The 25672-nt window shown below is 34.8% G+C and overlaps 1 protein-coding gene across 9 annotated transcripts in view; it reads right to left on the minus strand.

Annotated features, from left to right (window-relative positions):
* Positions 1 to 25672, minus strand: part of SAMD4A (sterile alpha motif domain containing 4A) — a 387197-nt gene that overhangs the window by 62552 nt on the left and 298973 nt on the right. For all 9 annotated transcript variants that reach the window (XR_007950710.1, XR_007950709.1, XR_007950711.1 and 6 more), the window contains 2 exons: positions 16437 to 16546; positions 13033 to 13119 (listed from right to left, as the gene is read on the minus strand). Coding sequence is in view for 5 of the 9 variants with exons in the window: in XM_051978102.1 (XP_051834062.1) it covers positions 13033 to 13119; positions 16437 to 16546 (197 nt within the window). In the remaining 4 variants the exon portion in view is untranslated. The remainder of the gene's footprint in view (positions 1 to 13032; positions 13120 to 16436; positions 16547 to 25672) is intronic.

The raw sequence follows: 25672 nt of genomic DNA on the forward strand, positions 1-25672 counted from the left end.
AACAAAGTATTACTTTACGGAATTAGACAAAATACTAACAAAACTCACCTGGAGAAACAAAAAGTCAAGACTCTTAGGAAAAAGAAGAAAAAAGTACGAATGAAGGAGAGTTTAGCAGTATTTTATTTCAAACTATATGGCAAAGGAATAATCATTAAAATTCTTTCATATGGATTAAAAAAAGTAAACATCACTCAGATTAGATAAACAGGAGTTAAAGGTAACTCTTGCCATAGTAGCCTAGTGCTCAATAAACCAAGAAAATCTGGCATCATTGTAATAAATGCTGAGCGGAAAGAAAAAGATAGAACTATCTAAAGATTGAAGACACACAATGAAATCACTGATATTTTTTGATGATATCCTTTTTAAAAAGGATATATGCAAGATATGGAAACATTGACAGGTTAACAGGATATATATGTGTGTGTGTGTGTGTGTGATATGACAGATTTGGGGAATTAAGGGATCTTATTCAGGGATGGAATACACCTTCATAAGAGGTAAAACTTACCAAATTTAAAGGGGTTTTAAACTAAAAAAATAGGGGAAGGGTTAAATCTGCTTACATATACACGACCAAATTAGGTACTACAGCTAGATATCACAGATATTTTTGTAGGCAGAAACTGCATACATATACCAAACAAGCTAGATATCACTGAGATAATTCTCCCTCATTGAGGATAACTATATTTAGGAATAACAGTAGTTGAACACAAAACTCAAAGGAATCAATAGAAATAAAACCCATGACCTCCAATAAAGACTTACTGTAAGGAAAAACTTCTTAATTTATAATCTCTAGATGAATGATAACAGATAGAACCTTCATTAACAAATGGAAAAATAAAGCTCAAACTGTTGTGCTACAGTTCCCTTTTTAAAGTCCTGACCCAGTTTCTCTAATTGTCCTATTTAGTTTCTCTGCCTCAGGTTATAACCTTTCCTGCTTAATGTTTGATGAGATAAAGGTTTTCTATCTTTAGGCTATAATCTTTCCTTCTTAATGTTTGGCAGGATAAAGGTCTAAAGGTCTATCCATTTTAGACATCATTAGAATATCAGTAACCTCTCCAGTACCTCTCCCCTCCATTATGTCCTCCTAGGTGCCTCCCCCCATTAGGTTATCTTCATCTAGGTACCTTCCCCATTATGTCATTGTTCTTCTTATCCTATAAAAGAGTCTTGCTGTCTGATATTCAGGGCTGGATTCTTTGAGATGATAGTCTTGTTCAGCCCTGGGACCAAAAGTGGATCATTTGGTCCCAGTAAATCTCTCCATTTAATAAACTATTAAATTGTTCTCTAATTTCTGTCTTGCTCAGTTTCTTCAGCATTACAAAATCAAGTAAAAAAAAATTCATTTGTATGCTATTTAGGATGACATTATTAATATATCTAACATCAGTTATCATACCCTTGAGGTTTTCCATTTCTATTACTTGAAATATTTCCTATTTCAACTAATAGGAGGATGAAAGGGAGGAGAAAAAACATTTTTCAATTGTTCTCAAAGGAATCATTTTTTTCCCTTAAGTATGATGGTAATTGTACACCTTTTCAGCAAAGTTCTTGGTCAAGGAATTAGAAAGCAACATGTTCAGTTTTTAGACTATTCATATTTTGTAATTCTCAAGTTTCTTTGTAGCAGTAGACAACATTCATTATATGCTACTACCAAAAAAAAGACCAATCTATTTGTTAACTACAGGAACAGTCTAAAACATGACTAATGTATAATAATGGCCATTTTTGAAGATAGATGAAAAACTTTAGTTCTGTAAAAACTTGTGAATAATTCACAGATGTTTTTTCCTTGGCCTAAACCTTCTGATTAGAGATTACCCTATCAGTAAGCTATCTCTATTACAACTACTCATAGAGCCTCCCACTGCTTTTAACTTTTTCCCAAAAACACATTTCAATGAAATCAACCACATAAAAATAAAAAGTATAGGAAACATTTACTAAATTGCTTTTCCCTTGTGAATCTTAATATACGTGTTAAGATTTTCTGAATTCACTCTATCAATCTATCAACATAAATTTATTAAGTGCTTACTATATGTTAATTATTTTGTTAGATATCAGTTATATAAAGAAAAAACAATGAACCAAGCCCTACTCTTAAATTTGTATTCTCTTTTCCATCTTTTTCTTTTGTGAGGCAATTGGTTTAAATGAATTGCCCTTGGTCAAACATCTAATAAGTGTTTAGGTATCTGAGGCTGGATTTGAACTCTTGACTCCTAGGGCTAGTGCTCTATCCACTGCTTCATCTGATGCCTGTAAAGAGTTTATGTTCTAACAGAGGAGATCATATGCATATGAGTATATGCAGAATAAATATAAAATAAATACAAGGGAGTAAAATTTAAAATACGGAAGGCATTAGAAAGTTGGGAGGGATTAGCAAAGGTTTCATTCATATCAAAAATGGTTCTTCAGCCTGGTCTTGAAGAAATTAAGGGATTTTAAGAAGTGGAGTTCTAGTCCTAATATTCAGATGTACAAAGATGGGGAATGGAGAACAGAGAAAAGGTACATTTGGCTGGACTAAAGAAAGTCAGAAGGGGACTAATGTTTTTGTTTGTTTTTTTTAAAGCTTTTTATTTACAAAACATATACATGGGTAATTTTTTCAATATTGACCCTTGCAAAATCTTTTGTTCCAAATTTTTCCCTCCTTCCCCTACTCCCTTCCCTAATTGGCAGGTAGAGTCCAATACATGTTAAATATGTTAAAATAGATGTTAGATCTAATATATGCATATATATTTATACAGTTTATCTTGCTTCACAAGAAAAATCAGATCAAGAAGGAAGAAAAAGAAAAATTGAGAAAGAAAACAAAATGCAAGCAAATAATAGAGTGACTGTTTCCACAGTTCTCTCTCTGGGTGTAGATGGCTCTCTTCATCACTGAACAAGTAGAACTGGTTTGAATCATCTCACTGTTGAAGAGAGCCACATTCATCAGAATTGATCATCATATAGTTTTGTTATTGCCACGTATAGTGATCTCTTAGTTCTGCTCATTTCACTTAACATTAGTCCATGTAGATCTCTCCAAACCTCTCTGAAATCATCCTGCTGGTCATTTCTTACAGAAAAATAATATTCCACAGCATTCATATGCCATAACTTATTCAGCCATTCTCCTATTGATGGGCATCCACTCAGTTTCCAGTTTCTTGCCACCACAAAGAGGGCTGCCACAAACATTTTTGCACATGTGCATCCCTTTTCCTTCTTTTAAGATCTCTTTGGGATATAATCCCAAACATTCTGGATCAAAGGGTATGCACAGTTTGATAACTTTTTGAGCATAGTTCCAAACTGCTTTCCAGAAATGTTTGGATCTGTTCACAGGTCCACTAACAATGTATCAGTATCCCATTTTTCCCATAATTGCCTCCAACATTGTTCATTATCGTTTCCTGTCATTTTAGCCAATCTGACAGTTGTGTAGTGGTATCTCAGAGTTGACTTAATTTGCATTTCTCTGATCAATAGTGATTTGAAGCACATTTTTATGTGACTACAAATAGTTTCAATTTCTTCATTTGAAAATTGTCTGTTCATATCTTTTGACCATTTATCAACTGGAGAATGGCTTGAACCATTATAAATGTGAGTCAATTCTCTATTTTAAAAATGAGGCCTTTATCAGATCCTTTGGATGTAAAAATGTTTTCCCAGTTTATTGCTTCCCTTCTAATCTTGTTTGTTTTAGTGTTGCTTATACAAAACCTTTTTAGCTTAATATATTCAAAATGATCTATTTTGTGATCAATAATGATTTCTAATTCGTCTTTGGTCACAAATTCCTTCATCCTCCACAGGTCTAAGAGGTAAACTATCCTATGTTCTTCTAATTTGTTTATAATATCATTCTTTATGTGTAGATCATTAACCCATTTCTACCTTATAGGTGTGGGTCTATGCCTACTTTCTGCCATATTAGTTTTCAATTTTTCCAGCAGTTTTTGTCAAATAGTGAATTCTTATCGAATACTAGATTGCTATAGTTATTACTATTTTGTTCTGTGAACATAACCTATTTCACTGATCAACTTCTCTATTTCTTAGCCAGTACCAAATGGCTTTGATGACCATTGCTTTGTTAATATAGTTTTAGATCTGGTACAGCTAGGCCGTCTTCATTTGCTTTTCTCTTCATTAATTCTTTTGAAATTCTTGATCTTTTGTTCTTACAGATGAATTTTGTTGTTATTTTTTTCTAGGTCAATAAAATAGTTTCTTGGGAGTTTGATTGGTATAGCACTAAATAAATAATTTAGTTTAGGTAGTATTGTCATCAGGACTAATGTTTAGTGAGTTTGAAAAGATAGGCTGTGATTCAAGTTGCAAAAAAGGATTTAAAAAACAAAAAGAAGAATTTACATTTTATTTTAAAATCAAAAGGGAACTAGAGTTTATTTATATGTACTGAAGAAAAATCACTTTGAAAGCTGAGTAAGAGGATGGAATGGAGAGCAAAGAATATGGTACCCTCATACTCAGACTAGTGACTTTGGTCCCCAAAGCAGTAGTTACTATTTCAAAACTCTACTCTCAACACTATCACTCATAAGTCCTTACATAAGGTGTGCTTTCCATTAATACTCAGCTAAACATGATTAGTTTTTAGTAAGCATTTTTTTTTTTGCTTTTGCCAAGCTGGTACACTAAAAACAGTAGCTAAAAAATATCCCTTCATAAATCTGAGGAACATTCTCCCACAAACACACGAGAATAGCATATACAAAACATATAGAGTATAATGTTAGTGAGGCAAACATTTAGAAATTATACATAATTAGGGCAACTAACAACTCCAGAATGATAAGATCTCTTTTCTCCTAGTAAAGTCCTTACTAGTCTTACTAGTCACCTAGGTACCTACTTCTCTCTCTAGGTACAATTTCTCTCCTGAGTAGGTGGTTCAATTGGATTTCCTGAAGGTCTGCTCCTCTCTGCAATTTAACCTATTTATTTCCAGGGTTAACTCTCTCTTTATTCCATAGACAGCTGTCTTCCCAGTTGCCAGAAATTCCACTTATATAATGGAGGAAGCTGATTCTTTCTTTAGGTTACTCTCTCTATGGTATTCATGTCTGTTTGGTATGTATATGGGTCTCCATTATGTGGTAGATGCAGTGGTTAAGGTAGTTATACCTTAAAATGACTTGGCTGATTTGGTTGAGGGAAGAAAAAAGAAATCTTTTTCCTAATCAAGAATTGTTCGCTCGTAGGGTTCCAGGTTCTTTCTTCACTTCTGACTACAAACTTGCATTAACCTAAAACTGATTCTCAAGCTGTCTTTTAAGGCTCTTCAGGGGATGTGGCCATTTTCCAGGAGATTGTGGGATTGTCCCTTTGGATTCACTCAGAGAAGATGCACACTTGTAAAGGCATCATGACTGACAATCAACATAAAAAGGAATAAGCAACTTCTTTATGGAATTAGTAAAAATCATAAGGCAAATTAAATAGAAAAATAAGTAGGTAAAAATATTAAGAAATACTCTAAACTTAAAGAGGTAGCTAGGTGGCACAATGAATAGAATAATAAGCCTGGAGCAGGAAAACCTAAATTCAAATCCAGCCTCAGTTTCCTCAATCTAGAAAATGATTTGGAAAAGGAAATGGCAAACCATTCTAGTATGCCAAGAAACCCCCAAAAAATGTTCATGAAAGAGTTGGACCAACTGAAAAAATGGCTAAACAATAAAACTGAAAGGAAAAGCTGGCAAAATAGTTACTATCAAAAGCTGTCAGGCACAGGATACAAAAGATCTGAAAATGATCAAAGAATAAAATAGATCCACAAAAATTCCAACCAAATTTATGTGAATGATTAATGTTTGATCAGTTTAGAATCAGGAAAGTATTCACTATTTAATAAATGTACTTGATAAAAAATATTGTTGCTTCTGCACCTTCAGTTTCTTTGATAATGACTGGAGAAAGAAGCACTTCAATGCAATAAAGCCATGTAGATGATTTGTAAAGAAGTTGAATTTGAGGTAAAAAGAAATTGGCCAAATTTGAGAGGATAGCATTTTATAGTATCAGATACAGGTTTAGAGTCTACTTTAGGGATGAAAAGATAAAGATCAAAGATAACTAAGAAGGATTATGAAAAAATTAAAATCTGAAGAGGCAGATTTAAGAAGAAGGAGAAAGTAGCCTCTGGTATGAGGTAAAGAAGAAAAGGCAAGTGGAATAATTAGAGGATTAAACAGGATAAAAGGGAAGTGGGTGTGGTAGTAGAGTGTAATGAAAATAATGTAAGAAGGATCCACAAGTTAATAATATAGCAGCTAGTATTTATATAAACCTTTAAGATTTGCAAAGCACTTTTTACAACTTTCATTTTATCCTTATAATAAGTCTTATTATTATTACCCCTATTTTAAAACAGGAGGAAACTTAAGCTGAATAAGATTTAAGTGACTTGCCCAAAGTCACACAGTTAAGTGTCTGAGGCTGTATTTGAACTCAAGTCTTTATTATTCTAGGTCTTGCAGTTTTCTCTATTACTACCTACCAGCTTTTATACCTATATAAGCTATTTAGTTATCACTTATTAATTCATATTATTAACTAATTCAGTAATAATTTGTGAAGAAGTGACAATTGGCTGTAAACTACACAGGTAGTTAGATTTAAAGATATAAACACTCAGGCTGAAAATTTTAACCTTTATAGAGAATAGAGAAAATTGTGTATTTAAGTGAGAAAATTCTATACAATTAAAAATAATGTAATATTAAAAGAAAAACAAAACATACTGGGGAAAATATGGCAAGTTTGATTAATGAAAACTTGACATCTAAAATATACACAGAATTTAAAAAAACTTTAACTATTGTTAATCCCAGGTTTACTTTGAATAAATGGTAAAAACAAAACAAAACAAAACAAAAACAATTTGTCACCATTCAGTTGTTCCAATTGTGCCTGACTCTTTGTGACTGCATTTGGGATTTTAGCAAAGATATGAAGTGGTTTGCCATTTCCTTCTCTAACTCATGGTCCAGATAAGGAACTAAGACAGAGTTACTTCCTTGCCAAGGATCACCCAGCTAATAAGTATTTGAGGCCTGATTTGAACTTAGGAAGATGAGTCTTCTGACTCCAGGCTCATGTGCTATTTGGTTCTTTCCCTTTTATTGGCTAGTTGTTTTATTGTGCCACAGTTCCCTTTTGATGTCCTGATCTAGTTTCCCTAATTGTCCTATTTACTCTGCCCCAGGTTATAACCTTTTCCTCTTAAAGTTTGATGAGATAAAGGTTTACCTCAGCTGCTCTGCCCCAAAACCCTAGGCTATAATCATTCCCTCTTAAATGGTTGATGAGATAAGAGTTTTATATCTTTAGGTTATAATCATTCCTTCTTAATGTTTGACAGGATAAAGGTCTATCCATTTTAAATGTCATTAGAATATCAGTAACCTCCCTCCATTATATAATCCTAGGAGCCTCCTCCCCATTAAGTTATCCCCATCCAGGTACCTCCCCCATTATGCCATTGTTCTTGTTATCCTATAAAAGAGTCTTGCTATCTAATGCTCAATGCTGGATTCTTTAAGATGATAGTTTAGTCCAGCCCTGGGACCAAGATCTATTTGGTCCCAGTATATCTCTGCATTTAATAAACTATTAAATTGGCCTCTAATCTCTGTCTTGTTTAGTTTCTCTGGCATTACATTTTGGAGCTCCCCAGCTAGAGATATCGGGAACTGAGAATGGGACTAGGGATTAGAGACATTTCAAGTCTCCACTTTAGTCCTGGAAGACAGCTGGGGATCTAGGTTTTCTCTTTCTTGGAAAAGGCTAGCCCTCTGGATTCCTTCAGAGGCTCCAGTTCATCAGCCGGGGCCACACCTGACAGTGGATACTTTCGATCTGGCCAGGAGAGAGTAAGACACAATCTGATTTGTTTTTGTTTGTCTGTGTGAGCACTTTCTCAGAATATTAGAATGCTGACAGAATGACAAGCATTGAATTCTGAGAAAGTTATTATTCAGGACGCTGGATAATACCCTCTGGTTTTGTGTCTCCTAGACACCTGGTCTGATACTTGCTAACACCTGGGTTCTCAGAATAACAGGACACTGACAGGTGTTAAAATTCTGAGAAGTAGTGTCAAACTGGATGCAGTTGGCACTACCTAAGTGTCTCCTGAGACACATCTGGTTCTGTGTGCCAGTTGGTACAACTCTGGGCATTCCAGAGTATAAATCTGGACACCATTTGGCTTGGCCTTGATTAAGCATCGAACTGGACGCGGTTGTCACTACTGGGGTGTTCTTTTAAGACACTATTTGGCTTGATTCTTGATTAGTTTGAACCAGAGGCAGTTGTCACTACTTGGGTATCTTTTTAAGATGCCATTTGGCTCTGGTTTTGATGTCAGTGTCCTACTGAATGCTGTAATTGTGTAGTCTAAGTGTGATCAGTGTTCTGTATGTGTTGTATTGTTATTGCCTGTTTTGTGGCTTAAGGTTTAAAAAAACCTATTAAAAAGATATTAGGAGTTCTAGTGGTATACAGTATAAGGTCACTTTATCATGGGAAAATCTGTCTCAAAACCAAAAACTCCACTAGAGCATCTCCTTAAACATTTTTTTGAGACATTTAAACACCAAGATTATGGGATATCATGGAAAAAAAGGATAAATTAAAACTCTTTTGCTAAAAAGTGTGGCCTTCCTTTGGGGTAGGATGGTCACCAGAAGGAACATATGATAAAGAAATAGCATGAGCACTGCACCAGATAGTTTCTCAAGTGAATCTGGCCATCCAGATCAGTATCCTTATATTGACATCTGGCTACAAGTTATCTCTTACGCTCCTGGCTAAGGGCAGTTTTAAAATTGTGGGAAATAAATTTTACTGTTGACTATGCAGGCTAGAATTGATTATCTTTAAATATAAGATCTTAAAAGAACAATAGCTTGTTAAAGAAGTTCTGTTAACCTGCCTGAAAGGGGTCATGTGCCTCTAATTAGGTAAAGTATGTAGCAAAAAAGATCTGACTTTTCTAAAGCTTCAACTCTAGCCAAGTTGGAGCTTAGGAAGAGTGCATTGAGAATAATGGCCACATGGGGCCAGAAGGAGAGAAGGAAACTATGCTGTTTCATTATTTGAAATGAGTTAAGAAAAGCAGTTTTATATTACTAGGAATTTAAAGCTGTTTGTTACCTATATTATAACATTGTAAATTATGCTTTAAATTCAGCTCTTCTGAACATGTGGGTTTTATGGAATTCCCCCACCCACCCACTGATTTCTGCTACTTTAAATGTTGGGAAGGATAGGGATCTTTTGTAAAGATTTAAACTCTTCCCTGCCTTGGGAGGTGGAATGGGAGAAAAGGCAGCCACATAGAATCCTCTCCTCCCCCCTCCCTCTAAACTGTTCCAGACTTTTTTTATCAAGTTATAGCTACCTGGTTCTTGGCTAAAAGCAGCAAACTGATTTGTATAAATATAAGGTTATGGTAAATATCTGTTTAGGACTTGTTATTGGAGGTAAAAATTCTTGGGTTTGTAGTTAATATGTCACTGCATTTTTTTCCCTCTGTGATTTCTATAATCAGAGCAATGGTCAATAAGAAATTGTTAATTCAATTATGTCATACTTTGCTGTTTCCAATCTGGTTATCTGTAATCATTATATCCTAAATACTTGAGCAAATAAGTATTTAGTCTGGTCATCTATTGGTTACTAGATATTGTGTCTGGATATTCAAGTTTTTTTAAGGTTTATAACTAATAAGAGGCCACACCTTGTAGCAGTCCTTGTGGAACAGTCTTTCTATCTCACACTGTTCTAATCTTTCTTTGTCAGATTTGTTTTTGTGTCTAGATTTGGTCAAATTATAGCTATATTGACTTGCTTCTGGGACCTAGATCAAGCTTTGATTGTCAGCACACCAAACTACACCCATCCTCCCCCCCCCCTTCCCTTCCCCCCTGGATTGAGCATCTTTGCCCATTTTCAGCAGGAAACAGCTTTTGAGAACCATTGCCCCTTCTGATATAATTTGGACTGATATAGGGGAATGGGAAAGTGGTTGAATTGTTAGAATTTAACTGTATTACTGTGTGTTTAAGGCTTGAGATGGAAATTGTTAAACTTGTGTAACTATTGCTGTTATGTTTGAGGGACTTTTAGTCTGTTATGTATATGCATATGTATATGATTTATATGTGGGGTGGTTATTTGATAATTCCTTCCCCCCTTCAAAAAAAAAAGGAGGAAGAAATAGGAAACTGGGGGAACTGGTGTATTTTCTTAGGCACTTCTGCCCTACCCCTTATCTTACTAGTTCAGATTTAATTTGGAAGTCCTTTAAATAATTCTTCTCATTTTTTACTCTTTGCTTAAATTTAATGGACTATGATTTGCTAGTTGTGCTTTAACTTTGAAATCCCTTATTCTGTTGGAATTGCCCTGGCAGACTCAGTTTTTGGGACTATTTTTTAGAAACAACCAGAAATTGGATACCTGTCTTAGGATTGACTGTTCATATGCTCCCCAAATGCAGAGGACCTGACATGATTGAAATAAGGAACTTTGTGTATTGCTGATTAACTCTGGGGTTATCAGGGAGAGATTTGACCTTGCATTGTTCTAGCTTTATTTTGATTTTTATTTGGTCTATTTACTTCACATGGGTTTGGTCAAAATTATAGTGCTAAGACCTTCTAGAGGAAGGTAATTCAAAGATTTGAATAGTTAAAAGAGAGAGTGTGTGGAATGTTTGTGCCACGGTTCCCTTTTGATGTCCTGATCTAGTTTCCCTAATTGTCCTATATACTCTGCCTCAGGTTATAACCTTTCCCTCTTAATGTTTGATGAGATAAAGGTCTACCTCAGTTGCTCTGTACCAAAACCCCAGGCTATAATCATTCCCTCTTAAATGGTTGATGAGATAAAAGTTTTATATCTTTAGGTTATAATCATTCCTTCTTAATGTTTGACGAGATAAAGGTCTATCCATTTTAGATGTCATTAGAATATCAGTAACCTCTCCAGTACCTTCCCTCCATTGTGTCATCCTAGGTGCCTCCCCCATTAGGTTATCCCCATCCAGGTACCTTCCTCATTATGTCATTGTTTTTGTTATCCTATAAAAGAGTCTTGCTGTCTCTGGATTCTTTGAGATGATAGTTTCTTCCAGCCCTGGGACCAAGATCTATTTGGTTCCAGTATCTCTCTCCATTTAATAAACTATTAAATTGGTCTCTAATCTCTGTCTTGCTCAGTTTCTCTGGCATTACAGTTTTAATTGTGTCTGACTCTTTGTGACCCCATTTGGGGTTTTCTTGGCAAATCAATATTGAAATGGTTTGCCATTTGCTTCTCCAGCTCACTTCACAGAAGTGGAACTGAGTCAAACAGGATTAAGTGACTTGCTCAAGGTCACATAAGCTAAGAAATGTGTGCAGCCATGTTTGAACTCAGAGCATCCTACCTCCAGGGGACAATGCTCTATTTGTTGCATCCCTAGCTGTCCAGAAATGGTAAAAGATAGCACAAACATTTTTCAAAGGCTTATACAGGTAGAGCTGTAAAGGACTTATAGGTAACATGTCTAGTCCCCCTCATTTTATAGATGAAGAAACTGAAGCATAGAGAGGTTTAAGGATTTACCAAGGGTTGACTAGAGTATCTAAGATGGGATTTGAATATAGGTCTTTCTGATTCCAAGGCTTATATACTACCCCCTAACCTACTATACCTACTATGACTCTCAAAAATATGAAACCCAAATTGTTAAAAATCAGTTGAAAAATATTCAATGTCAGTACTAATGAAGAGACACAAATCAAAATATCTTTAAGGGACTTCCTTCCTCATGCCCATCAAATTAGCAAAAATAATTTTAAGTAAGGAAACTTAACATTGTGGTAGAGTTGTAGCAAATTAGTAGAATCTTCCTAAATAGTTATGTGGCAATAAAAAATAAAACAAACATTTTGATCTTTGTTATGAAAATACCCCAACATTGATACCAAAACCAACTAAAAGATTAGGTTTTCAAAGATTTTCAAAGCTGTTTTTTTATGTAATACATTAGAGTAATTATGATGGACAAGTACATGATTACAGAGAAACTTAAAGTTTCTTTCTTAGAAAAACCTTTATTAAAAAATGCAAAGCAAAAAAAAAAAGCTAACTAAAGTATGAGGAAAATGAATTGACTATAGACAGAATTCTGATAGAGACTTATTTACATATTAAAATCAATTCATTTAAATGTAGTGCTTATACAGAGTAGTTTGGACTAGTTGTTAATGTTTAAATTTCTTTTAAAAATTATCCCAGGAGCAGCTAGGTAGCACAGTGCATAGAATACCAGTCCTGAAGTCAAGAGGACCTGAGTTCAAATCTGACCTCAGACACTTAACACTTCCTAGCTGTGTGATCCTGGGCAAGTCACTTAACCCCAATTGCCACAGCAAAAAAAAAAAAAAAAAATTATCCCCAAAGAAAGGCATAGATTAATTTTCGTGTTTGGAAAGGAAGTGAAGATGGAAATAGTGTGTATTTCATTTTCTAGATCTGCCTGCCATTTGAATAATGATAAATTAACTTATAATTATTCTTTGACAAAATGACCTGTTTTGGAAGGATATGTGAATATCTCTCATGAGCAGGATATAAATTCCTTAGGAACATTAATAAATTATTTTTGAATAAAATAGTAAAAGTTAAAGATAAAGTATAGAACTAACAATTTTCAAAAATCAAGAGCACATTTTCAAATATTCCATTAAATAGTGGACTCTTGGCTAATAAGGCATATTTTATATGTAGGAAGAAGAGAGAGTGAGAAGAAAAAATGAATTTAGGGTACCTATGAAATAGAAGAACTGATTTTGCAATACTTTAATTTTCTGAATCTGGTTAGGATTAGAATTAGGACTATCAATAATATTCTCAATAGGCTAAGGATATTTTCTTTGGTGACTTTTTCCTTTATAAAGGTGGAAATATATCACTTACCCTTTCTAAAGACTTTAGCAGATTCTGTCTCTCCTTGAGCTTCTGGATGCTGATGACAATTTTGTGTCTTGCGCCTTTGGTAACATTCTAAAATCAAATGAAAATGTGAAAAGCACCAATTTTTATCATTTTTTTTAAAAAAAAATCAGCTTGCAAAGAAATAGAGTAGTCAGAAACAACCAGGGGAATCACTTACCCAGGAATCTCACAAATTATGTAAGTCCTTTCTTCTTTCTCCTTTGTACTTAAATGGTCATATGCCCATGATTTTTACTCCACTTTCCTCAGTAATCTAATTCTAATGCTAGAGTCTTTATAGTAAGAAAACTTTTCTGTGTGCCTATCTTAAATCTTTCTGCTGTAATAACTCTCTTTCCTTATGTCCCTCTTTTAAATGAATCCTTTAATACAGATAAAAAATTAGCTAATCACCATTTTGTCCATAATAGTTTTTACATACTTGAAATATTGCAAATCATAATATCTGCTTCTCCACGATATCTCATTGCATGTGTTCTAAACTTTTCTGACAGTTCTTAGCTAATCCATAAATAACACAGAATATGTGTCTGTGTATATTCCAAAAGTTTTTTTTTTGTTGTTGTTGTTTCTTTGTTTCTTTTATAATGGAAGATGTAACTGAAAAGAAGATTTTAAAAAAAAATCTAAATTTTAGATATTAGTGTCAAGATATGCCCAATATTCAACTAGATCAATTTGGTCCTATGTTCGAAGTTCAGTTTTCTCACTATCATAGAATGGTTAGCCAAAGAATCATTCAACAGAGATTTGCTGAAAACTCTTGCTATGTGTATCATTAGAAAGTTCATTTCCTCATCTCATCTCTAATATGAGTTTCCTATGACTAAACTCAATGCCAAAGAAGCCCATTTTGAAGAAGGAAAGGGCAGGGGTATTCCTTTGACTTGGAAAAAGAAGATATTATCAAAAAATAAGTCTGTTTTCTGAGATAAAGCATGGGGTTCTATGTTTTTGATCTATACCAGACAGTGTTTTAACAGAATTAAAATATTTTTAGTAGTTTTTACCAAGTTCTTGCCTTTCTTTCTGTGTCACTAATGTTTAATAAGTTATGACCCAAGGCAGTTCTCCTGCCCCTACCAGTTTTGACTCAGACAAAATAAAATTGTTTTTAGAAATGGTCCTCTCATCAACTCTAATATTCCATTGAGCAATCCAGCATTAAAAAAAAAAGTGGGTGAAATTAGTGTGAACTAGGGTTAGAGTTGGATTCATTATTCTGGCAGGATTGCACTGAGTTCAATATTTGTCTAAATTCAATCAAGTCTTAAGATATCAGTTGAGGGCACTGAAAATAGAAGTTAAAGCTAGCAATTTGCTGGGAGGTGCAACAGGAACATGAAATCAGGGACACTAAAAATATTGTTGATATCTTCTCCTCTTCCTGAAAGGAAAATATCATTAGCCCATTCTCTGCTCATTAGTTTATCAAAATCATTGTTCAGAGGAAAATGAAGTAAATTCACAACATGCAAATAGAATTTTAACCAAGGAAAAACAAAGAACACAGCCAAATCTATTTACACAAGCACAGCATGGAAGGAAATAAACTTATTCTGAGGGACTCTTGTTGCCTTGCCTCTGGCAGAGTCATTTTGAAAAGATGGTTTTTAAGGAGAAGGAAAGAAGCTGGTTCCTAAGAAAAATGTAGAAGGCTAATAAAAATGAGAAAAGAACAGTACAAATTAAAGTATATGTTAAATCCAATATATATATATATATATATATATATATATATATATATACATACACATATTTATACAGTTATCTTGCTGCACAAGAAAAATCTGATTAAGAAAGAAAAAAAAATCTGAGGTGGAAAAAAAATGCAAGCAAACAGTAACAGGAAAGAGCGAAAATGCTATGTTGTGGTCCACACTCAGTTCCTATAGTCCTCTCTATGGGTGTAGATGGCTTTCTTCATTACTGGAGAATTGGAACTCATTTGAATCAACTCATTGTTGAAGAAAGCCCCATCCATCAGAATTGATCATCATATAGTCTTGTTGTGGCTGTGTATAATGATCTTCTGGTTCTGCTCGTTTCACCTAGCATCAATTCATGTAAGTCTCTCCAGGCTTCTCTGAAATCATCCTGTTGGTCGTTTCTTACAGAATAATAATATTCCATATGACATTCATATACCATAATTTATTCAGCCATTCTCCAATTGATGGGCATTCACATTCAGTTTTCAGTTTCTAGCCACTACAAAAGAGCTGCCACAAACATTTTTACACATGTGCATCCCTGTCCCTCCTCTAAGATCTCTTTGGGATATAAGCCCAGTAGAAACACTTCTGGGTCAAAGGATACGCACAGTTTCATAACTTTTTGAGCATAGTTCCAAATTGCTCTCCAGAATGGTTGAATCTATTCACAGTTCATCAACAATGTATCAGTGTTCCAGTTTTCCCACATCCCCTCCAACATTTATCATTATCTTTTTCTGTCATTTTAGCCAATCTGACAGGTGTGTAGTAGTACTTCAAAGTTGTCTTCATTGCATTTCTCTGATCAATAGTGATTTAGAGCACCTTTTCATATGACTAGAAATAGTTTCAATTTCTTCATCTGAAAGTTGTCTATTCATGTCCTTTGACACCATTTATCAATTGAAGAATGGCTTGAATTCTTATAAATTTGAGTCAATTCTCTCTATATAATCAAAATTATCTATTTTGTGATCAATAATGATCTCTAGTTCTTCTTTGGTCACAAATTCCTTCCTCTTCCGCAGATCTGAGAGGTAAACTATCCTATGTTCCTCTAATTTGTTTATAATATCATTCTTTATGTCTAGATCATGAACCCATTTCAACCTTATCTTGGTATATATGGTGTTATGTGGGTCTATGCCTACTTTCTGCCATAATATGGCAATTTTCCAATTTTCCCAGCAGTTTTTGACAAATACTAGATAGTTATAATCATTGACTATTTTGTTCTGTGAACCTAACCTATTCCATTGATCAACTAGTCTATTTCTTAGCCAGTATCAAATGGTTTTGATGACCACTGTTTATAATATAGTTTTAGATCTGGTACAGCTAGGCCACCTTCATTTGATTTTTCTTCATTAATTCCCTTGATTTTTTTGTACTTCCAGATAAATTTTGTTGTTATTTTTTTCTAGGTCAATAAAATGAAAAACTGGTTTAATTAAAACACAGTAAACTCTACAAACCAAAAGACAAAGGCTGGATGTGATTTTAGAAATGACTTGTGAGTAGGCCAGGCCTTTCATGTGGAAAATGAGTCACTTCAAACAGGATTTACTCAGGATCACGATGTCATGTCCTAACTTGGTTCTCAGTCTTAGAGAAAGCTAAAAAGGATTTAGCCATAAGACAGGAACCTACCTGAGCCTCTAGTTGACATTCTGTGAGAGCCATCATTTCCTCATAGGTCATCTGAGAGAAAAGTGCAGCATATTTGTGTAGACGGAGACTTTTTAACCAGGCAGGAACATCTATAGCATCAGAGATAAGAAAAACAGGGAATAACAAAGAAGAGAAAAGAAGATTTAAAAAAAAAATGGTAAGGGAGATGTGAAGAAAAGAATGAAAGAAGAAAAGGGTAAGAAAAAAAGAAATTCCTGTTATTACATGTTTTATATGCAATCTGAGATTCATTTCCTTTTCAGATTTCCTGTGTGTCCTGTTCAGTAACACAACACAGATGTTTATCTCTAAGTCCATAGGTCCCAAGTTGGTATTAGGCTTATGCTGGAAAAACACAATTTGTCATTCTGAAAAACAAGGTTTCCTGATTCACATAGCTATGGCTAGCTCAAACATACAATACAATATAATTTTACACCTAAAGAGAATAAAAGTATTCCCCATGAGGCCATATAAGTCAGCAGGTGACCTTTCTGTTTTAATACCATTTCTTGCATATTAACTCATGACACAACTAGTAGGATCATACTGCTTAGCTGTGAAGCCAGTTAAGGTGGTTGTTTAGCTAGTGTTTTAGAACAAGGACTTATAGTCTACCAGAAATCTGGGGAGCCTTATTCCTCTATTCATTCCCTAGTTGAAGAATAGACATTTTTGAACATAGCACTGTGGAATTACTACATACCCAAAGTTTAATGCTGACACATAGTAGGGGTTTAATATAAGTTTATTGATTGATGGATGGACATACAAAAACTGAAAACCTTAATACTTCAGTTTTCTTGGATAGTTCTCATGTAGGCCTGAGACATGTATGTTCATTTTGACTGTAAACCTTCTTGAAAATGAGATTTCTGCTGTGGTAGAGGTTGCTTCTAATTTGAAAGAGAGAGTTTAATAAATTCTTATCGACTAACTGATCCTTAATGTGATGCTACTTGAGGAGGAGTAAAAGGCAGAGTAAAGTTCTGTATCATAATTTCACGTATCTCTGCTTTTCGTCATTTCTTAATTGGTATGGGGCACTTTCCTTTCATCAGTCCTTTGAACATAAAAAATAAAGAACATTTCCTAAAAGTTTTCATTCCATGGCCAGAAAGCCAAATTCTTTGGATGTAAAAATTCTGACTAACACTAACCTAACAAAACACCCAGATTTTTTTCTCCTCAAAGTCCAGATGCTAATCCCCAAATGAGCAAGAAGAACCACAATAATTACCCCCAGGAACTTCCTTTTAAAATCTGTTAAACTCTTTTGGAGAGAAAACCAAACCAAAACAAAAAATCCCTATTTCCTAGAGAAGCCGATCCTTTTTTGAAGGGGTATGTCTTTGGTTGGGTGCCTGAACAATGTCTACTACACAATTGTGCAATTTTAACAGGGCTATTTTATATTAACTGAACCATGAGGCATGAGGCACTTAAAAGGTTTCAATTAACATAGCTATTACAATTCAAACATGTTAAGTAACCCAAGAATTTCCTTATTCTGTGTGCAAGGTACAACTGTTGTGCCACAGTTTTCTTTTATTGTTCTGACTCGTTTCCCTAATTGTCCTGACTCAGTTTCCCTAAATTGTCCTGACTGGGTTTCCCCAATTGTTCTGCCTCAGTTTCTAATAGTTCTGGTAAATCCTACACCACCACCTAATCATGATGACCCAGAAAAGGAGAAAGACCTATCTTAGACATCATGACCCAGTCCTTCCCTACTTATCAGAATGTCTCTCCCCGTTCTTGTAATCCTAATTTATCAGATATTCCCCATGCCTCCCCCTCATCCTGTCAGAACCAGATTGATAGTCCCCCTTCCTGCTCTCAGTGCTCTGACTCCGCCCCTGCTTCTGTCTACCCCTGTATCTGAACCACGTGTATATATGTCATTGAGAACTCATATTGGCTGCTGGATTCTTGGAGACGATAGTCTCATTCAGCCCTGGGACCAAACCATGGATCCATTTGGGGGTCCCAGTAAATCTTTCCCTTTCAAATAAAATATTAAAAACTCTCTAATCTCTATCTTGTTTCAGTTTCTCCGGCATTACACAACTGCTAAACTAAATGTTACATGCCTGAGATATGTGCTAGATATAAATATATATGTATAAGTGTGTATGTATGTGTGTATGTAATATATATGTACATACACATAAAACTTTTACTACCTAAGGTTCATAATGGCCAAATTCTGATACCAGAATAATTAAGCTTTTCCCATATCAAAAAACTTCTAACCATGAACCACAAAGCTAATGTGTTTTCTTTTCCTTCAACAAGTGTCCTATTTCTAAGAGTGTCAGTTTTTTAAAAAAAATTTTTGGGGGAAGTGGTAGAGAAAAGATGTCAGTTTTTTTTTTTTTAATTTTTTTTGGGGGGAGGTGGTAGAGAAAAGAAACTTGCAGCATCTGTCCTAAATATGAGTTAATTTCTGACAGCCACATAAATTTTCCCTATCTGTGTTAGGTAGGAGATAAGGATTCTTATCTATTTCCATTTTGTAGATTAAATCAACTGAGACACAGAAAGGATGGGTGATGAAAACAAAGTCATATTCACATATAAGTGGCTGACTTCAGATTAACAGCTCTAGTCTTCATTGATCAATGACTGGATAGTCATGGAAATCAATAATTTTCCCCCTCCTTATCTTCTCTCTACCTTCATATACTGGCACAGACAGTCTATTTTTTCCCAATCTGCAACCCCAAAGGATGTTCAGAACTCCTAATTATGAATCAACAATGTAATTTAATAGAAAAAGATTTGGAATTAGAAGATTTGGCTCCTGGCTTTCTTTGTTACTTACTATTTATAGTATGACCTTAGTCAAGTCACTTCCCTCAGCCTCAAATTCATGATCTGTAAAATGGGGATAATTATAGCATCTACTCCACAAAGTTGTTCTGAGGCTCAAATGACACAATACACATAAATTACTTTATACTTAATAATGTGATATGGGTAACTTATTATTGTGCTGGGTCAGATATATAGAGTTTAAGGAATCCTTTAAGCATTCTTTTGACTTTTGAAGTCATTAATTACAATATACCCCTAACATCTCAATGTTTAGAAAAACAGGTCCAAGGTTCACAAGGTGTTGTATAGGATAAGAAAACCTCAGGCTTTGAATCCTTGCACCCTGACTCCAAATCTATGCTCTTTCCAATGTGTCAAGTGAGCTCTAAGTCTCCCTTCTATCTTTAAGTCCTATGCAGATCCTATGAGGAATTTCTTTCAAGAAGAAATTCAGAAAAATACATCTACCCACCATCAGAATCAATAGAAAGAAAAGTACTGAATGTAATACATTACACCTGTAATCAATCAATAGAATAAGCTTTATTAAGTACTTTTTAAGTGCCACTCTGCAAAGTGCTACAGATATAAATACAAAGAATAAAACAACTATTAGGAAGAACTGGGATCTGATTGGATATGTAGGATGATGAAGGAGAGTGAAAAGTTGTGAGACTGGAATACTTGGGGTAGTTTGGTGGGAAGAATTGTCAATGGGGGAATCCTTTCCACTTTCTTTCCTTTACCTTTCTCCTTCTCTGAAGGCTCAAGACCATAGAGGGAAGAGGAAAGAATGACATGGCCACTCATACTGTTTGATAAACTGAGAGGCACTTTCTGATAGAATGTCACCCAAGCTCTATTATCTCCCATCCTTCGACACCCCTAGGCACTGTTATCTTGTTGGCTGGCATACATCTAGGACCTCTGAAGCTTTTCAATTCATCCTACTGATAGGGCAGCCCTGAATCTCTCATTCTCACTCTCTCTCTCTCAGGCTTTTGGAGGGGGAAAGCTTGGGAAACTCTTCCTCAGAGAAGCTGTCTCCTGAGAGACCCGCCCCAGGGAATCAAGCAAGTGGTTTGTTCTGTCATCTGAGTGGGATTAGTTGAGTCCTGGACCACTGTTTCTTAGCCCTAGTTGGAGATGGAGATTTCTATCCAACTCTATTGATGTGGAAATTAGTCCAGGAAAACTCATTCAATTCCAAGATTCTCTATTCTGATTTCAACTTAAACTGCTCCCAGCCCCCACTAAGAGCTGCCCATATAACAAGCTTCCTTCAGCCCAATTTCTTGCAGAGGACCTAATCATGCCAAGAAACCTCTCTCTCCCTTTGGCATAGCTTCAACCCTTTGCCTGCTGAAAAGATATTCTTTTTCAGCCTTCTTCCCTCTTTATTTCTCTCACCTATTTCCCTAACAGGACCTCATTCACTTCTCTGTCAGGATTTCTCTGCTAGAAAGTTTCTTTGCTGGAGGATTTCTCTGTTAGCTCTTTACTTCTCTGTTGGGACCTTGCCACTAAGGAAGTCAGCCTGCAAAAGCTGACTTTTCTCAGTTCTAACTTTTCGGGTTGGTAAATTCATTTATGAAGGACCTGTGCTGAACCTCATCAATTAAATTCTTTAATAAGTGCTCTCTTTTCTAAAAAGACTGTGAGCTTGCTGACAGAGAATGTCTCACTTTTTGTATTTATATCTTCAGCACTTAGCATACTGCTTGGTAACTACTTAGCACTTAATAAGGTGGTTTTTTTTTTTTTTTGTTCTTTCATTCAAATTTGGAAACTGGGGGTAAAAATAATGGGTTCTGTTGTGTTGAGGCTGAGGTTGTATTTAGGATATCCCATATGAAATATCCAGCAGGAAGTTAGTGATGTAGGACTGGAGGTCAGCAGAGAGACTCGGATTGAATATTTGAGAATCATCCCTCTAGAGAAGAAAATGAAAATGATGTTTATTGCTGAGTTCAATAAGAAAAAAGAGTGGAAAGAGAGGAGGGAAAAGAGTCTGGGATAGTACCTTAAAATAAGAAGCACAAAGTGACTCTGATCATTCAGCAAGGTATCTGAGAAGGAGCTGTCAGACAAATATGAGAAGAACCAGGATAGAAGTATGTAAACCCATAATCTTAATCAGTAGAAAGATCAAATGAAAAACAACCATCAGATTTGGCAATTGAGAGATTGTTGGTCATTTTGGAAACAAGTCTCAATTGAGTGATGAGGTCAGGAGGCAGATAATAGAGGATTGAAAATTGAGTAGCAGGAGAGGCAGCAGAGGCAATGAATATAGACAGCTGTTTCTAGGAATTTGGCTAAGAAAGGAAGGTAAGATAAAGGATGATGGTTTGAGGGAATAGTAGACTCTAATTATAGTTTTTAAGAATAAGGGGGAGAGTTTGGCATGATTACAGGCAGTAGGAAGAGAACATTTAGGGTGGGACTGAAGGTTGGAGAAAAAAAAGGAAGAATGGAAAGAACAATCTATTAAGAGAAAATAGGATTAAAGGGACATGGTAGCCTTGGCAAGGATAAGAAATAGAAAATTATCAGACACTGGAGTAAAAAAGGACAGATGATGTCAAGAAGTTTTAAGCTAAAGACTAAGACAAGGGAAGAAAAAAGTCAACCCATGTAGGACCAAATTAATGGTAAGTTAAAGAAAATTTAGACAAAAAAATGGAGGAAAAAGCTCTAGCTTAGAAGCCAATAGCAATGGAATAACAGTATCCTTAAGATTTTTATAATCTTTTTTTTTTCAGCTGCCCTCCCAAAAAATAACATGAAGTTCATTCCAATCTCATTGGCCCAAGGTGCTAAATCCCTCCCTCCCAAATTATTATTTGTTTATATTTATGCTATATATACACTTACATTGATAAATACTATTTACTCCTGACAGAATGTAAATTCATTGCAAATAAGAATTATATCCTTATTTTTCTGGGGGGGGGGGTAATCCTTACCATAGTCCAAGGTTTAGTTGAGAGTGTGGCACATTGTAGGCATTTAATGAATGACTGATTGATTGAAAAAATACTTTGATCTTACCTATCTGTTATGCCTCACAGATGTAGAGAGATGCTTAGGAAATATAACTGAAAGTCCTCAGGGGGATATTCTATCACTTTGGAAATAAGTATGGACATGGAATTTTATCAGTATACAAGGAACTTTGGTGTAGAAATTCCCTTCAGTAGTGCAGATTGGCAAATAATTTATAAGTTATAGCATAGTTCTGAACTAAGGATCCATGAACTTAAAAAAACTTTTATAATTATAATTCAATATATTTGGTTTCTATAGTAGCCTATGTATCTTATTTTATGCATTTACAAACATTAGCTAAGTGACAAAGCAGACAGAGTTCTGGGTCTAGAGTCAGGAAGATATGAATTCAAATCCAGTCTCAGATGCTTACTAGCTATGTGACTTTGGACAAGTCATCTAACCATGTTTGCCTCAGTTTCCTCTTTTGTAAAATGTGCTGGAGAAAGAGTTGGCAAACCACTTTAGTATCTTTGCAAAGAAAACCCCAAAGGGGGTCATTAAGATTGAAACAACTGAACAAAAACAACAAAAGCCCTTGACAGACTGCTAGAGGTCCTTGACAAAGAAAAGGTTAAGAACCCCTAATTTATAGTCACAGAGAGTTGTCCAGGGCACTAAGAAATTAAATAATCTACCCAGTTACATAGCTGGCATATATCAAAGACAGGACATAACTTCAAAGATGGTTCTTTGTGAGCCACATTATGCTGCCTCAACACTTTATCCATTATAGAAAGACATACAGGGTACCCTTTGAATAAGCAAAGATTGTTCAGTTTTGATGACATGTTTATCTAGGAGGACTAAATGTGTACAGATAATTTAAATTTTTACTTGCAGGTTTAATGGGGTATGATATTCTTTCACTCAATTGCATAAAGCAACGTTTTTGTAAGTCATAAATAATCTCTATGTACCCTATATTACTATGCATTAAGCATTTCAGCCTTATGAATAAAGGGTAAAAGCATCATCATCTTTTGGAGTCTCTGGATTATCCAAGTTCAAAGAATTCAGGATTTTCAATTTGTTTTGGAATCCAATCTTGAGCACACTAGTATATGTTTCTACAAGAAATATCCTAGTAATTGGTAAGAAAGAAAATTAAGCAAATTTACCAAATGCTTATATCTAAGGTAAATAAATTCAAGTCAATATATAGGGAAGCAAAATTCTGCTTATGTATTAATTCTTAAGGATGGTCAGATATTTCTTAATTGACTAGTCCTTTGTGACCCAAGATTTCTGCCTGAAATTCCTTTTTTTTAAAAAGAAGTTCATATCTTCCATGAAATGTTTCCTAACCTTAATAATAGGACTAAAAAAACTAGAACAAGAAGGAACCTCCAGAATCATCTATCCATTTTATGGATAGATAAAATAAGACAGATTTATTCAGCCAAGATTACACAATTAGTGAACAAAAGAGGATTCTAATTCAGGCTTTCTAATTCTAAATTCAACACCATACCATTGAAACACCTTTTTTTAATAGAAAAAAATGATAGGAAAATGTTGGAATCCTTACTAAGTGTTAACTCATTAGAATTGATAGAGACAATAATTATCTAATTTTGCATGGTACTTAGCAAATTCTCTAACTCACTAATGTATTTAAGTACTCATCGGAGTTCACAAGTATGGGAGATGTGTAACTTTGTGAATTCACACCTCCCTTAATCCCTCCTTGGGAGGAGAAGTCAACCTTTTACACCCAGCATAGAAAGAACTTCAGTGAGCCAGTCAGGCAGTTCAGCAGAAGCCCTCTCTCAGAGGCAAGTCAGATTTATTCCAACTTTCACCTTGGTGCTGGCTGGAGGCTGAAGGACAAATCTTTGGATTTGGAGACATTTGGAGGGAGCTCTTGCAACGAAGCAGAGAGATAGGCCTCTAAGCTAACTGGGCTATTTTGGAGGAAGCAATAAAAGATCTGAACTTTTAACACCTGGCTGCATTTGGAGTGATTATTACTTTTAACTGAGACTAAGGCTGACTCCAGAAAAACCTCCCCAAGAAACCTGCTCCCAGAGAGAGCCATCATATTATAGACAAATAAGAACACTACACGAAAATATTACACAGAATCTACACTTTATCTTAGCTAGTAGTAGCTACACTTTATCTTATCAATGCTAGATTACAATGACATCAGAAAGATTCATCTTCCTGAAGTCAAATCTGACCTTGTACAGCTACTAGCTGAATGATACAACTTCATTTGCCTCACTTTCATCATCTATAAATTGAGATGGTAAACCACTCTAGTATCTTTGCCAAGTAAAGCTCAAATGGGGTTACAGAAAGTTGGGCATGACTGATAATGACTAAATATCACACTTTTAACTTGATCGTATACACAGAAAGAAATAATATGTGTAAAGAATTACAGTGTCTGGCACATAATAGGCACTTAATAAATGCTTATTCCCTTACAAAAAGCTAACCTTAAAAAAAGATTGCTTAAAATAGTAGCAAATTTCAGCACCATCTGTGACAAATCTTGTCCCTAGTCCAATCTCATCTTTCAGATACTGAATCTTATTTTTCTATCAAGTTAGATAGAGAGTTATTGTTATTGACACATTTCATATTGCTACCTCCTTTTCACTTCATGCAGTCTTCATGTTTCAAGGTCTAGTACAATGCTACCAATCATGTAAAACTCAGGATTACTAGTAAACAAGATGATTGTAATCATATATATGAAACAAAATGGAAAAAAAAATCTAACCTACATTTGGTTTAAACAAGCACAAATTGCCTTCTTCACAGGAGATATTGAAGAGTAGAGCATCCAGTTCAATTTCCTATTTTCTCATGGGTTTACTTCATGTAGACTAGCTAATTCCATTCCTTGGTTAGTATTAACAACAAAATTATTTCAAGACACATATAATCTGTACTACAGAGTACACAAACTTTTATGTTGGTATTTGCTGAAAAGTAAAAAGAGTAAAAGCAGACAGGTTATTGCTGTTATTTTTTTAGTCCAAAAATTGGTCTATTTGGGAAAGAAATTGGTGACCATCAAATAGTACTCTCTGATGGTTTTAGGGAGAGAAGGTAAATTCTATTTCTATATGAAAGTAAAGAATGAAAAACATTGTTCATTGGTGGGATCTTGAATATCTTCTCCCTAAGAGGGACTTTTAAAAGCAGTGTTTGTAGCAGTGTTTGATTCATCTCTGAATCAAAGCCTACTTAGTTTATATAGCAAGGAGTGAATCAAATACGGAGAAAAAGTTAGCTATGCAATCATTGTGAATATGAAGAGAATGATTTTCACAAGAAATTAAATTCCATTTTTGGTGACTTTTTAATTATTTTTCCAAAGAAGCAGT

This window comes from Antechinus flavipes, chromosome 2, assembly GCF_016432865.1.
Source record: "Antechinus flavipes isolate AdamAnt ecotype Samford, QLD, Australia chromosome 2, AdamAnt_v2, whole genome shotgun sequence".
Lineage (NCBI taxonomy): Eukaryota > Metazoa > Chordata > Mammalia > Dasyuromorphia > Dasyuridae > Antechinus > Antechinus flavipes.